Genomic DNA, 15,899 nt, shown 5'->3' with positions numbered 1-15,899 from the left:
GGGCTCCAAAATCACTGCAGATGGTGACTGCAGCCATAAAATTAAAAGATGCTTTCTCCTTGGAAGAAAAGCTATGACCAACCTAGACAACATATTAAAAAGCAGAGACATTATTTTGCCAACAAAGGTCTGTCTAGTCAAGGCTATGGTTTTTCCAGTAGTCATGTATGGATGTGAGTGTTGGACTATAAAGAAAGCTGAGCACTGAAGAATTGATGCTTTTGAATGGTGGTGTTGGACAAGACTCTTGAGAGTCCCTTGGACTGTAAGGAGATCCAACCAGTCCATCCTAAAGGAAATCAGTCCTTAGTGTTCATTGGAAAGACTGATGTTGAAGCTGAAACTCCAATACTTTGGCCACCTGATGAGAAGAACTGACTCATTTGAAAAGACCCTGATGCTGGGAAAGATTGAAGTCAGGAAGAGAAAGGGATGACAGAGGATGAGATGGTTGGATGGCATCACCGACTCAATGGACATGAGTTTGAGTCAACTCTGGGAATTGGTGATGGACAGGGAAGTCTTTGTGTCCATGGGGTTGCAAAGAGTCGGACACGACTGAGCGACTGAACTGAACTGAGCTGGATGGAGTCTGACTCTGGTGCAGCTACTTTAGATCACAGGGGTCAGGGTGCGTTTCTTTATGGGGAGCTGAGGGAGCTGAGCCCTGAGAATTTAAGGGGTGGAATGTGTCAGGCAGATGAAATAGCAACAAGGGCTGGTATGGCTCGAGTATAGTAGGCACAAGAGGAGGTGATTCAGTGTGTCTGGGTGGAATGTTGTGAACAGGCTTTTATTTTATACCCTCCTTATGTTTATTTGGTTTTGGTTTCAGAGATTTCCTCTTTAAGTGCACAGACAGTTCAGGAGTTGTTTTGGCCTCTGTCTGTGGAGAAAACCACATCGTAGTTCCACTTCGTGAGAGAACAGGAGAAGCTTTGGGAGTTCTCGATGTTAACATTGGCAAGAGTAAGATGTTGTTGTATCGAGAGTTTAAAGATCTACAGAAAATGCTGAAGGTGATCCAGCTTGCCTGCAGTGAAATACTGGGCGAATTATCTGGAGAAATAAAGAAAAACTATATCCTAGGTATTGTGAATGCGGCAACTGTCTGAATTGATAGATTTAAGAAGCTTGGGGGAAATCAGACAATACAATGAAGGATGCATTTTCTAAAATGAATTGTTGCAAAGTACAGATCTTTCCACATGGAAGGATTTCCTTCATTCAGTCTTGGACTGATTAGTCTGGCCTATACGTTAGAGCAAAGGGTAAGGAATCACATTTTCTTGCCTGCTGCTGCTGCTGCTGCTAAGTCGCTTCAGTCGTGTCCGACTCTGTGCCACCCCATAAACGGCAGCCCACCAGGCTCCTCCGTCCATGGGATTTTCCAGGCAAAAGTACTGGAGTGGGGTGCCATCGCCTTCTCCGTTTTCTTGCCTAGAGTCATGGTTTTAGAGTTGAAGGACTCATAATGGCAATATAGAAGTAGCATTTATTAAATGCCACATCATGTGTCAAGCACTTTAAATATGGTATTTCAATTAGTCCTTATCATAACTCTAGGAGGTGAATGGTGATTATTTCATTTTACAGACAAGGGAAGTGCACCAAATCACACAGTTGACCAGTGGTAAAGGCTGGATCTCCACCCCAGTTTGGGTGCTCTTTCCACCACAGTGTGCTTGCATGCTCATTTGTGTCTGACTCTTTTGTGATCCGAGCCTGCTCTGTCCATGGGATTATGCTGGCAAGGACACTGAAGAAGGTTGCCATTTCCTCCTCCAGGGGATCTTCCTGACCCAGGGATCAAACCTGTGGCTCCTGAATGGCAAGTGGATTCTTTAGCACTGGGCCACTTGGGAAGCCCTCATAGCATTAACTCACAGGAACATCTCATTTTACAGAGAAAGGAGCTAAGGTCTGTCAAAGTAAAGGTCCAAGAGCAAGCTACTGCAGAGCCAAGAACAGACCCCAATCCTTGTGATTCCACTTCCACCAGGCTACTCTTACCACAAAATCAGTGTAGGCAGAAGGGAGGGAAGATGAAAGCATGGAAACCTTTCACTACCAAGATTGGAATAAATAGAATTAGTAGAGTAACACTGTTGGATAAAGCTGAAACACTTCCAGCCATTACACAGTGTGGGATAAAAAGGAGAAAGAAAGGAAAATTCATATCTTTTGAGCATCCACTGTGTGTAAGACCTGGGACTAAGCACTTTTCCATGTACCATCTCCTGTTAATTTCCACAGCTTAATGGGAAAGTAGGGATCAACTCTTCTCACAGAAAAATGAAAAGGGGGCTCAGAGAGACAACTGAACTAATAAGGGTGAAAGTAGGTTTCAAAGCAAGGTTTAGCTACAAATAAAGGTTTCACCTTTTCTCAGAGCCTCTGCCTGTGAACCCCACAGGTGGGATTCCATTTTTGCCTTTTGATTTCATGACTGGAGAAACTAAGATTGTTTAACGCTATAGGATATAGTCTTTTTTTCCTAATAAGAAAACAAAGGTTTGCTATATTACATTCAGAATCCTGTGAAAAAGTAGTATGTGTTCTGAACAGCCGTGTGGGATGTCTTTCTGTTATTCTAGAGATTGAAAGTGTGGGAGAAGTCCAGAGGGCAGGCATTCTCTTCTTCAGAGTCATGCTACAGGAGCTACAGGAGTGCCTCAGTCTACTTACATCCTCGGACTTTGTGTCACTGTTGCTGCATGATTATGACCCTCTGGCGGAAGTCAAAGCCCCGCCAGACAGCCAGTCCCAGGATCTCAAAGCCAACATAAAATTAGTACAAGACATCCTGAAAGGGATTATCGTGTTCTTTCATCCAGAGTTGAAATCAAGTGACTTAGAAAGTTGGGATCACTGTAAACTGGTAAGTTTCATTAAAAAAAAAAAAAACTCTTCATTGAAGAATAACCTACATGAGTTAAGATATACAAATCTTAATTGCACAAATCCTTGATACACAAAGGCAAGAATTTTTACACAATGAATGTAAGAGGCACCTGGAACAAGAACAGGAGTGGCATCCCCAAAGCCTTCCTTTTTACCCTCCCCATCACCAGCCTCACACACACACACACACGCTCTCTCTCTCACACCCCAAGGGTAACCAGAATCCTGATGTCTAACACCATAGATTGATTTTGACTGTTTCAAAGTGTGTATAAATGGAATTGTGTAAACTTAGGAATTAGGCACTCTCCTTCCACTTGATGATTCCACGATTTTTGTTCTTTGTTTACAGTACGTAAACCAACAGTTAGTCGAAAATATTTGTGACTTTGATCCAACTGCTATGGAACTGAAAGTTAATTTAAAGCTCATTGCTGAATACTTTGAAAGTAAGTTTCCACTTAATTATAGTCTAAATCTATACCAATAGCAACAAAATATAGTTGCAATCCAGAGATTTTTATTAGAATACAGTGGCCCAGCATGCATGTGTGCTCAGTCGTGTCAGACTATTTGCAACCCCATGGGCTGTAGCCCGCCAGGTTCCTCTGTCCATGGAATTTTCCAGGCAAGAATACTGGAGTGGATTACCATTTCCTACTCCAGGGGATCTTTCTAACTCAGGGATCGAACCCACATCTCCTGCATTGGCATTTACCACTGAGCCACCTGGAAGCCCCAAAGCATCCAAAATTCAATTTTTAGGGGAAAATAGTTCTGATTATAGTCTTCTAAAAGTAAGGGCATTGTCTATAATCTATTGCAATCCCCATAGTGACTATCTGTGCCACGCACATGAGAATTCAGAAGCACCTCTATCTCCCACTTAATGACTCCATATTCAAAATTCTTAAAAAAAAAAAAAAAGCAAATGGAGGCTGCAGTAAGGCTAGAAGCCAAGTTTGTTAAGCGAAAAGGCAGCTATGATCTTTAGTTTCCATGAAGAACCAAATAAAACAATAGAGCATGAGTCTTTACAGACTAGTAATGTAGACTTTTTGGAAGAAGGAGCATCAGCAGGTGGTTAAGACTCTGCTCTCCCAATGCAGGGGGCATGGGTTCCATCGCTGGTCAGGGAACTAAGATCTCACATGCTGTAAATATACATGCACAAGCACACATTCCTCCATGTGGGTGTGTTATCCCACCAGAGACCTGAGGCTGTTTACGTGAATGGAACAGTAAACAATGAACTTATTCTTTCTTAAAAAAAAAAAAAAAGATGTTAAACTAATCATTGATTGGGGAAATGGCTTTGTAAAAATCCCTCACTAAGCCTTGTCTCCCTCTCCCCCATTCTCTTTGGACCCTCCAGACAAAGGGTTTCTGGACTTCTGGGACACATATAGTAGACAGAGAGGCTTGGAACCAGATTCCTAGGACAAGAGATAGGAAAAGGCCACCCAGAGGAAGACAGCCCACACTCCTCAGGTTGTCTGTGGAAGCAGGAAGCAGTGGGTGGATGAGAGAGAGAGAGATGTTCTGGCTTAGAAAGGAGAGATACTCCCAGCAGTTTGGGAATGCTAGACACGAGGTTCACATAGCAGTTAACATGAATTAATGTGGACCAAGAGTGGTGTGAGTGAAGACTATGGCTTCTATGTAGCCTCATGGCTGGTGGCTGATTCACAGGCACCTCTGCATTCCCAGGTGTTAACAGTTCTCGCTGCTTTTAAGGGGTCGTTTCAGGAAAATAGGGGGCTTCCCTGGTGGCTCAGATGGTAAAGAATCTGCCTGCAATTCAGGGCACCTGGGTGTGATCCCTGGATCAGGAGGTTCCCCAGGAGAAGGGAGTGGCAACCCACTCCAGTATTCTTGCCTTAGGAATTTCATGGACAGAGGAGCCATGTGTAGTCCCTGGGGTTGCAAAGAACTGGACATGCCTGAGCAGCTAACACTTTCACAGATGGGAACTTATGGCTAACTTTTTGAGAAAATAGCCCCACTGTCAGTAGAAATTTGGAAATTTCCAGGCTTGCTGTTGAAGTCTGAAGCCTTTTTGATTCTGCGCATGTGACTTGTTTTGTTTCTCTCCAGAAGCTATAGAATCACTGCTTTATCCCCACGACCGTGAAACTTCAAAATGATATATCTTTTAAAAAATTATTATATTTATTTTAATTGGAGGATAATTTCTTTACAATATTGTGGTGGCTTTTGCCATGCATCGACATGAATCATCCATGGGTGCACATGTGTCTGTCTCCCCATCCTGAACCCCGCTCCCACCTTCCTCCCCATCCCATCCCTCTGGGTTGTTCCAGAGTACTGGCTTTGAATGCCCTGCTTCATGCATCAAACTTGTACTGGTCATCTACTTTACATATGGTAATATACATGTTTCAGTGCTCTTCTCTCAAGTCATCCCACCCTCGCTTTCTCCCACATAGTCCAAAAGCATGTTCTTTACATCTGTGTTTCTTTTACTGCCTGGCATATAGGATCGTCATTACCATCTTTCCAAATTCCATATATATACGTTAATACACTGTATTGGTGTTTTTCTTTCTGACTTATTCACTCTGTGTAATAGGCTCCAGTTTCATCCACCTCATTAGAACTGACTCAAATGAGTGATTATAGCTCAGTAATATTCCATTGTGTATATATACCACACTTCCTTATCCACGCAGGTCTATTTTCATCCATTAATCTGAACACTCCCTGGGTCTTTTCAACTGTGAAACGCAGGTCCTTAATCCCAATGATTTCCTCCCTGACATCAAGGTTGCTGCACATGGCTGTGCAGTTTGTGTACTGCACAAATGTACCCTGCTGAGGGGGTGGGGAGCTGAGACCTAACTAAGGTTCCATTCACAAAACTGTGGGCTTCAGCTTACACTTACGTCTGCTTGGAAGAGGGGCACCTCCTTCACACACTTTTTTCTGTTCACCAAGCTGTGTGCATTCATCCATTCACACAAAAATGACCTAGAGGTTAGAGGAGGCCCTGCCCTCCCTTTTCTGTGTTCCTTCTTTGGAACTCCTATTATTCAGACATGGGAAATCCTAGATTCAGCCTCCAAAATCCCTATAGTTTCTCTCCTATTTTCCATCTTCTTTGTTTCACTTTCTGAGACATTGTCCCAACCTTTTACATTTGTTAACTTACAGAGGTACATAGTCAAAGAGTTTGGAAGCCATTGCACAGAAGTATGAATTTTTGTAAAGATAAATTGCATTTATTTAAATTCATACATAATTTGATTTATAACTACATCATGAAAAAAAAGTCAGTACAATGTGATACTGTATAGAAATTATGCTTCAACTGGAATAAGACTAATATATTTGCAAGAATTCAGTTAGGCCTGGAATAAACTTCCACCCAAGGTTTGATAACTCAGGAAAAAATTTGGTTTTACCTCCTCGTTTAACACGAACTCTTGCCCGACAAACTGGAAGCAGCACTCTGCAGTACCTTCAGGACCACGTAAATTAGAGACATATTAGGTCCCTGACTGTCATGGAAAACAAGAATTCTCCTACCTACACAAAAACTGATTGAAACTGACACACATATACCCTTTTAAGTACGATGTTGCATGGACCTTCAGCTCATCGTATGTGGCAGTAATGTTAAGAGGTGGTAGAGGGTATGTAAAACAGCAGAAATAAAAGAACTACAATTAAGAGAACTAATGATGAAGAGAAGAGCATTCAATAAATACTGCTTAGAGCTTCCCTGGTGGCTCAGTGGTGTAGAGTCCGCCTGCCAATGTAGAAGACATGGATTCAATCCCTGATCTGGGAAAATTACACATGCCAGGGAGTAGCTGAGCCCACGCACCACAACTATTGAGACTGTGCTCTGCAACAAGAGAAGCCACTGCAATGAGAAGCCTGGGTGCCCAACTAGAGAGCAGCCTCAGCTCACTGCAACTAGAGAAAAGCCCAAGCAGCAGCAAAGACCCAGCACAGCCAAAAAACAAGTAAATAAATGAAAAATTTGAAAAAAGAAATACTGCTCACTGATCTTGGGTTGGTTGTTAGTTGAAAGGAGCAGCTACACATTAACTTTGAACTTGAAGCTTAAGAACTTCATTCTTTTTTGCCTCCCACATCTAATTGTCTTTCATTCCCAAAGCTTTTAACTTAATCTAATGTTAAAGCAGAGATTCATAAAATGGAATTTTAATTAGAAATATCTTAAAATGACCCAATGTTTTCAGCAGAATGAATTTCCTATATAATTAAAAGTTTGATTAAGCTAGAATCTACAAAAAAAAAAAACCATAAAATGTTTCTGAATTAATCGGTTCATAAACAGATTCAAAGGTTGAGCCAGCAATTTTTTAAACTCAGATATATTCAAATAATTTACTATAACCTTTACCAAGGAAGAATTAATCTGTGCACACTGGCTCTCTGCTGAAATGCAAAGAGCTGGCATCTATCCACCACAAGAGGGCAGTAACACTCAACCGTTGTTAATGGGAAACCCGCGGACCGATGGAGGCTTCCTTCAATAGAGGAATCATTAGAGCCAGTTGTTAAGCCATAAATCTCTCATTGGGAACAGGGCAGGGAAACAGGAACCTTCGCCCAGACAGGTTCGGAGCTTCTGTCCCCGGTAACAATAAGACAGGAAATAAGCAACAGGGGCTTGTGAAATGGAGCGACTTCGCCCCCCATCCTCACGTCCTTAAATCACCATGGAGATGGCCTGCTAGCTTAATAATGGCTGCAGATAGGGCTCTGTTCATCTGGATGTCAGATAAGAGCACTGGCAGGCATCAGTGCAACAGAGCTCTTAATGGGGATTTGGAAAAGGCAGAATAAAGGCTGTGGAGAGCAGCAGAGCTGTTATATCTCAGAAATTTAGTCAGGATTGGTTTTAGAATTGTTCTAATGGCACCCCACTCCAGTACTCTTGGCTGGAAAATCCCATGGACAGAGGAGCCTGGTAGGCTTCAGTCCATGGGGTCGCTAAGAGTCGGACACGACTGAGCGACTTCACTTTCACTTTTCACTTTCATGCATTGGAGAAGGAAATGGCAACCCGCTCCAGTGTTCTTGCCTGGAGAATCCCAGGGACGGTGGAGCCTGATGGGCTGCCGTCTATGGGGTCGCACAGAGTCGGACACGACTGAAGCGACTTAGCAGCAGCAGCAGCAGCAGCAGCAGGGTGTACTTTAATTTAGACTTGTAACATTGGGACATTTTTCAGCCTATAGCATTAACTTTTAAAGCTTCCAGGAAGTTAATACAAAAAGGGATCAACAAATGCATCTCAATATTTTAAGTATGTATGTTAATTGGTCTAGTGTTACTCATATGATATGAATCAGGTATTTTCTAGGTGCTCTCATGTCTGACATCTGCTTTCATTTTTATTCATAATTGTCACTAATGTTACTGAGCTATAATCTGAAAAGACTTCAATATTTGAAAAGCCTAACTTAATTATTCCACAATGTTGTTTCAATCAACATTTATTAAACACTTACAATTGAGAAAAAAGACAGTGCTTCTGTGTGTGTGTTAAAAGAGGAAACTTTAGAAAATTGCACTCACATGTTTTATACAGTGAGCGTCAAATAAAAATTGAGATTTGAGTATGTTTTCCATATTTTATGTGCCTTTCCTGTTCCACATTGTACCTTTTGTGGTAGTGATACCTTGAGAACCACAGAAAATCTTAACCTAATTCAGGGAAACTTGTTCCTTCACGTTGATAGAAGACAAGGAAATACGTTCTGTTTTGTCATCCTAATTGACAACCATGAGTGACATAATTGTCATTGCTATTAATGAGCTATTGGATAGAAAACAATATTTAAAATCTCTTATTAATCAATAACGTGTATACATGTGTGCTCAGTCATGTCTGACCCTTTGCAACCCCATGGTCTGTAGCACACCAGGCTCCACCGTCCCTGGGATTCTCCAGGCAAGAACACTGGAGCGGGTTGCCATTTCCTTCTCCAATGCATGAAAGTGAAAAGTGAAAGTGAAGTCGCTCAGTCGTGTCCGACTCTTAGCGACCCCATGGACTGAAGCCTACCAGGCTCCTCTGTCCGTGGAATTTTCCACGCAAGAATACTGGAGGGGTTACCATTTCCTACTCCAGAGGATCTTCCGTACCCAGGGATCAAACCCATGTCTCTTGCATCTCCGAAATTGGCAGGTGGATTCTTTACCACTACACCACCTGGGAAGCCCTTTTATTTGATTATAAATATCATGTAATGGTTTGATTCAAATCAAATCAATAAACATTTATTGGGTTAGGAACTGTATTAGCCACTAGAAGTAACAAAAAAGTTAAACATAGACCCGAGGGTAGAAGGGACCTGAAAGAATGAACATATTTTTTTGAGCAACTACTCTTTGACAGGTTTTTGCATGTCTTTCCTCTTTGATCCCCATAACAATTCTGAGGTATCTGTTATGTGGACGAAGAAACAGGCTCAAGGCAATTAAGTGACTTTTCAAGGTCACAAAACTAGTTGGAGTTGAGCCAAGATTAGAACCCAGATCTGTTTAAGTACATTCTCTTTCCATTGGACCATTCTATTTGAATAGTCATTGACTGACTTCTGAAAAAAGTAATTTTTTAAAAAATTTTATTTATTCTTTGTTGTCCTGGTCTTCCTTGCTGTGCGTGGGTGTTCTCTACTTGTGGTGAGTGGGGAATACTCTTTGTTGAGGTGCACAGACTTCTCACTGCAGTGATTTCTCTTGTTGTGGAGCACCGGCTCTAGGCACATGGGCTTCAGTAGTTGTGGCTCCTGGACTTTAGTTGCTCCATGGCACGTGGAATCTTCCTGGACCAGGGATGGAAACCATGTCCCTTGCATGGTAGGTGGACTTCTATCCACTGTACCACCAAGGAAGTCCCAAAAGTAATTTTTAAAAATAGTTTGCAGTTTAACAAATGAAATATTTTGGTGTGCAGTGATTATAGCTTTAAAAATAATTTTTAATTAGGAAATATTTCAAACATAGAGGTTAGAGACTAATACCTGTGTAGTCATTACAGAACCATATTCTTAATATGTTTTTGAGCCAGACTTTTTTTAAAGAAAGAAAACATTACAGGAACAGTTGAGAATTTCTATGCTTCTCCCATATTTCATTCTCTTCTTCTCCTCCCTAGAGCTAATACTATTATGAATTTGGTGTTTATCAGTTTTATGCATGATTTCTACTTTTACTACATGCCCATGAATCCATAAACAATATAATATTATTTTACAGGTTTTAAAATTGTTTTTAACTGTATCCAAAAGAACATATTATTATACAGCTTATTTTTGTTCTCAACAGTATGTTTTTAAAAACATAGTTACTGCTGAGTCTTAGTCGTGGCATGTGGGATCTACTTCCTTGACCAGGGATGGAACTCAAGCCCCTTGCATTGGGAGCTAGGAGTCTTAGCCACTGGACCACCAGGGAAGTTCCCTTAACAATATGTTTTTGAAATATCCACAATGACGTATGTAGCTCAGCTCTAGTTCTTTGTTAAACGCTGCATGCTGCTGCTGCTGCTGCTAAGTCGCTTCAGTTGTGTCTGACTCTGTGTGACCCCATAGACGGCAGCCCACCAGGCTCCCCTGTCCCTGGATTCTCCAGGCAAGAACACTGGAGTGGGTTGTCATTTCCTTCCCCAATGCATGAGAGTGAAAAGTGAAAGTGAAGTCGCTCAGTCATGTCCGACTCTTAGGGACCCCATGGACCCATTTAGGATCATCTAAATACATAAAGCAAATATTAACAGACCTAAAAAATATATAGCAACATAGTAATAGTAGAAAATAGTAGAAAAATTTAATACCCTATTTTCATCAATGGATAGATCATCCAGATAATCAACAGGGAAACATCAGCCTTAAATAAAACATTAGACTAAATTTACTTAGCAGACAAATACTGAATATTCTAACCAAATGCAGCAGAATTCACATTCTACTAAAGAGCACATAAAACATTCTCCAGGATAAGTCATTAAACAGGTCATTAAATTTGGTCATATTGAATATGTTAAATGCTGCATAGGGTTCCATTATAGGGCTTCCCTGGTGGCTCAGATGGTAAAGAACTCACTTGGAATGCAGGAGACCCAGGTTTGAGCCCTGGGTTGAGATCCATTATATGAATATACCAAAATTAATTTATCCATTTTCCTATAATTACATAAACAAGATTCTGCTATGGTTTTGACTCAAAATATATCTAATGAACTTTTGTCATAATTTTTCTTATATCTCAGTATTAAAATATATTTCAGTAATAAAAGTACAAAACTAACACTTTTTTTTTTTTGGTACAGATCATTCTCGAATTGAAGTATGGAAATTTGGTAATTCTGCCATCGAATACTTATACCACTGGGCACACATCTGTTTAGCTCTCATAAAACTAAACAAAAAAATAAGTAGTGCTATTCCCCCCCCACTGCCATCCAAGACTGACTCCTGTGTGTATGCAAAAATGCCAGGGGGAAGCTTGCCAGGGAAATGATAATGGAATTGCTACTATATTTAGGGTATTTTTGTCATGTTCAGTTTTGCTTGTTAACTATAAAAATATTTTCAATTGGAAAGGAGTGCCACATAGACATATTTTTCTCCTAGACCTTTACCTCAGCACTTTCTAAAACCAAAAGTGCCTCCGAGGGAGAAATTTGATCTAAGAAAATTTGCAGTTAAGGTAGCCATAACCAAATGTATGTTAAAGAACATATTTTAAAGTTTCTTTTTAGTTTTAGCATTTTATCTGCTGTGGGCCTATTATGGTTGGTTGAGTGAGTTATTGCAATTCTTTTCAGGTACAAAGTAAAGAACAGATGAGTATTTAGGGGGAAAATGGCAGTTTTTACATCAAAAGAGCACAGTTTTTACATCAAAAAAATATAATAAAGATTTTAAGAAATGGACTGGGAATTGTTTTTCTAATTTTTCAAAGGCTTTTATGAGCACCACATCCTCTCTGCTCCCATCTCCACTCCCTCACCCCCACTTACCCTAACAAGTTTAAAAGTTATTTCAATAAATAGAAAATCTGGGGAAATGTTTGCCCATGACTCATGGGAAAAAAACCTTTTTCTTTTATAACAAAATCTTCATGAGTTCAAGAACTGCGGAATTTATATTTATTTAAATCTTGTTATTACAGCAAACTTTACTGCCCTGTTGTGAGATTTCATCTTTGCAGTAAGATATCTGATGACAGAGTCCATTTTTAATAAAATTTTGGGAAATTAAACTTCATTTTCTTTATTTGGTTGACAAAATGTAATGCGTTCCAAACATCTTATAATTTGAGACTGGAGGTCCCTTTCTAACCTCTGGTGATAAGATGGCAATGTTATTTACCAGCCCTCATCTCTTGGCTGGTCCCATGCCCAGTTTTAACCTATAACCCTGTTTCATATTTGGAAGTGAGCTTTTCAGGGCATTTGCTGCAACATTTCTAGGAACAATGTTCTTGAAGATATTAAACTGATAGCCACACACTCTAATGGCTTCAGAACAAGCTTTTAAGGGGTCCACTGTGAATACAAATAGCATTTTAGGCAGCAAGGAGGGAAAATTTTTGCAGACTGTGACCTGTTGATCCATCGTGATGGGAATTAAGTTATTAATAACTAAATGGCATGCAGCTTAATGGTAACAAATATCACACATCTGCATGACATTTTATCTTGAAGTATTTTCACATCCTAGCTCATCTGATCCTCCCAAACATGCAGGGTTGGCAGACTCAATATGATTATCCCCATTTCATAAACAAGGAAATAAGCTCAAAGAGTGAGTTAGCTAGGTTACAATGAGTAAGAGGCACCCACGTGTCCTGTTGGGCTTCCCTAGTGGCTCAGAGGGTAAAGCATTTGCCCACAATGCAGGAGAGCTGGGTTCGATCCCTGGGTCGAGAAGATCCCCTGGAGAAGGAAATGGCAACCCACTCCAGTACTCTTGCCTGGAAAATGCCATGGACAGAGGAGTCTGGTAGGCTACAGTCTCCATGAGTCGCATAGGACTGAGCAACTTCACATGTCGACTTCTGTTTTATTGCTTTTGGCAGTACGCTAGATATTTCATCAACACTTTCCAAACTTCACTAGGCTAACAATTGTGCTATCATTCTTTTGGGAATGACTTTATTTATTTTTAATCTATTTATTTGTTTGCTTGCCCCAGGTCTTAGTTTTGGCATGCGGGATCTTGAGTTGCAACATGTGAACTCTTACTTGTAGCACATGAGATCTACTTCCCTGACCAAGGATTGAACCTGGGCCCCCTGTATTGGGAGTGTGGAGTCTTAGCCACTGGACCACCAGGCAAGTCCCTGGAAACTACTTTAAAATTAAGCAACCGACAAGGCAGATTGCTTGAATTTATTTAACTATCATTCAAGTAAAATCCTATCCCTTGACACCAGATACTTATTTTTTTAGTGAAGAGGATGTTATTTGTACTTGACTAAAATTTAGATGTTGATTTATGGTTAAGTCTATTTATTTGACTCAGTAGATTTATTGATTTACTTGTATTTACATATACTTCAGAAGCTCAGACTTGATTAACTGGTTATTTTTTTAGATTTCTCTATAGCTTATAGGTAACAATGGAGAAGGCAATGGCACCCCACTCCAGTACTCTTGCCTGGAAAATCCCATGGACGGAGGAGCCTGGTAGGCTGCAGTCCATGGGGTCCCTAAGAGTCAGACATGACTGAGCAACTTCACTTTCACTTTTCACTTTCATGCATTGGAGAAGGAAATGGCAACCCACTCCAGTGTTCTTGCCTGGAGAATCCCAGGGACGGGGGAGCCTGGTGGGCTGCCGTCTATGGGGTCGCACAGAGTTCGACACGACTGAAGCAACTTAGCAGCAGCAGCAGCATAGGTAACAATGACACTGCATACTGAAGACCTTCCATATCACTTTCTTTTATATTAATAATTACAGCTTTCCATGGTCCAGGAACAAAATAAATGTTCCAAGACAATGATATTGGAATTCAATTGGAAGCCCCTATTGGCCCTTTTAACAGCTTTATTGAAATATAACACATATACTATATAATTCACATACTTAAAGTGTACAACTAAATGGTTTTTAAGTATATTCACATAATTGTGGAACTATTCACAACAATTTCAGAAGATTTTCATCACCCCCATAAAAAACTCCATACCTTTAGCAATACTCCCCATTTTTCTCACTCCAGTCTTAGGCAACTACAAATCTTGCTTTTTCTATGGGTTTGTCTATTCTGGATATTTTATATAAAAAGAATTATATGTGGTCTCTTGAGACTGCCTTCCCATTCCTTCCTAATCTAAATGTGATCAAGCAACCAGTAGCCCTTAACTTCTACAGACATTCTCAATTACTGACTCAGAAGACCCTTTGCAGGTAATTTAGGGACTTTTCATTCCTCTTCTGTAAGGTTTTTATGCAATGCCACTCCACCTAACCCCACCCTGCGTGAGTACTAAGTCACTTGAATCGTGTCTGACTGTGTTACTCTATGAACCATAGCCTTCTGGACTCCTCTGTCCATGGAATTCTCCAGGCAAGAATACTGGAGTGGGTTGCCCGCCTCCAGATCTTCCTGACCCAGGGATCGAACCCATGGTCTCTTACATCTCCTGCATTAGGCAGGCAGGTTCTTTACCACTAGCGCCACCTGGGAAGCCCTAACCCCACCCTACATCATCCTTAACTCTATGTTCCTGCTCTCCCCCACATGATCTTATTATAAAGACCTCAATAGACAAGCTCAATTAATTAAATACTGCCTATTTCTTTCTCCTGTAGGTATTGTAATTCCCCTTGGTGGGTGTTCCATCTCCTAGTCATTACCCTATTTTACCTTTGCTCAGTCTACTGCCTGAGCTTAAACTGTCCTGCCCACAGATCATAACTGGTGAAACACTCGAGGTGGCCAAGTTTTGTTCCATGTGACCCTGATTCTGTAGCCACAGCTGTTCGAATTGGGGTTGACCACTTGCCAAAGGGAGACCAATTTGTGAAATAGTCTAATATAAAAAGCACCCAAACCATTGACAAACCAAACTGGGAAATAGCAATAGAGCAGTGTCTAGAAGGGTGTTTTTTAGAGAGGCCAAAAATGTCACCATAGGCTTTAAACAAATTGAAGCATGCTGCCATCCAGACACCACAAGTTAGCCGAACCTGTAGGCTGAGAAAAGTGAGTACAGTTGACTCTTGAACAACACTGGAGTTAGGGGTGAACCACCCAATGTGCAGTCAAAAATGCACGTACAACTCTGGTCAGCCTTCTGCCTCTGGGGATTCAACTAACCATGGATCTGTAGTTATTCAGTACGTATTTACCGGGAAAAAAAAAAAAAAATCCATGTGTGAGTAGAGCCAAGAAGTTCAAACCTGTTCTAGAGACAACTGTAGTTGGTTAGGGAAGAGTGCGCACAAAAGGAAGCAGAGAATGAAAGAGTAGGGATAAGTAATACTAGTGTCAAAAAGTTAAATCAAGATCCTTAAGTTTGGGTGCTGAGGGTCCTACAGTTGTCTTGCATCCAAGTCTAGTTGACTGTTCTGTGCTTGAAATCTTATCTCTGCAAGACTAAGACAGAATTCTCTGTTGTGTAACAGAAGTATGGGAGTGATGATGCTGCCTTTTACTGGCTTACTCTGCTTCTGTCATTACAACTTCTCCCATTAAAGATCCCAAATACAGGTTCAAAATATTAGAAGACTTCTTCAAGTCTCTGGTCCACTGTAGCAACTACTTGCCTTGCTGCAAACCAGGCCAAGTAATTGGAGAACTCAAACTCTCTGCAACACTGAGAAATCAGCCCTCTAGCTTTGGGAAAACCTCACAACTGCTTCATTACAACAGCCTGTAGGCAACAGGAGAATACAGAATCCAATATTCCAATTTAGAAGTTCGAATTATATAGGATATTGAGCCTATGATTTTGTGTAACTAATTCTCCACTC

General features: G+C 40.8%; 1 protein-coding gene across 1 annotated transcript in view; it reads left to right on the top strand.

Moving 5' to 3' along the window:
- Window positions 1–12,826, top strand: part of EFCAB5 (EF-hand calcium binding domain 5) — an 88,844-nt gene extending 76,018 nt beyond the window's left edge. Inside the window, exons 20-23 of the mRNA XM_010861679.1 lie at window positions 836–1,089; window positions 2,598–2,881; window positions 3,257–3,353; window positions 11,240–12,826. Of these exons, the coding sequence (XP_010859981.1) occupies window positions 836–1,089; window positions 2,598–2,881; window positions 3,257–3,353; window positions 11,240–11,430 (826 nt within the window). The 3' untranslated portion in view covers window positions 11,431–12,826. The remainder of the gene's footprint in view (window positions 1–835; window positions 1,090–2,597; window positions 2,882–3,256; window positions 3,354–11,239) is intronic.
- Window positions 12,827–15,899: the final 3,073 nt, after the last annotated feature.

The sequence above is a fragment of the Bison bison genome, unplaced genomic scaffold, assembly GCF_000754665.1.
Source record: "Bison bison bison isolate TAMUID 2011002044 unplaced genomic scaffold, Bison_UMD1.0 scf7180017864472, whole genome shotgun sequence".
In the NCBI taxonomy this organism is placed as follows: domain Eukaryota; kingdom Metazoa; phylum Chordata; class Mammalia; order Artiodactyla; family Bovidae; genus Bison; species Bison bison.
This window is presented reverse-complemented; position numbering and strand designations above follow the sequence as displayed.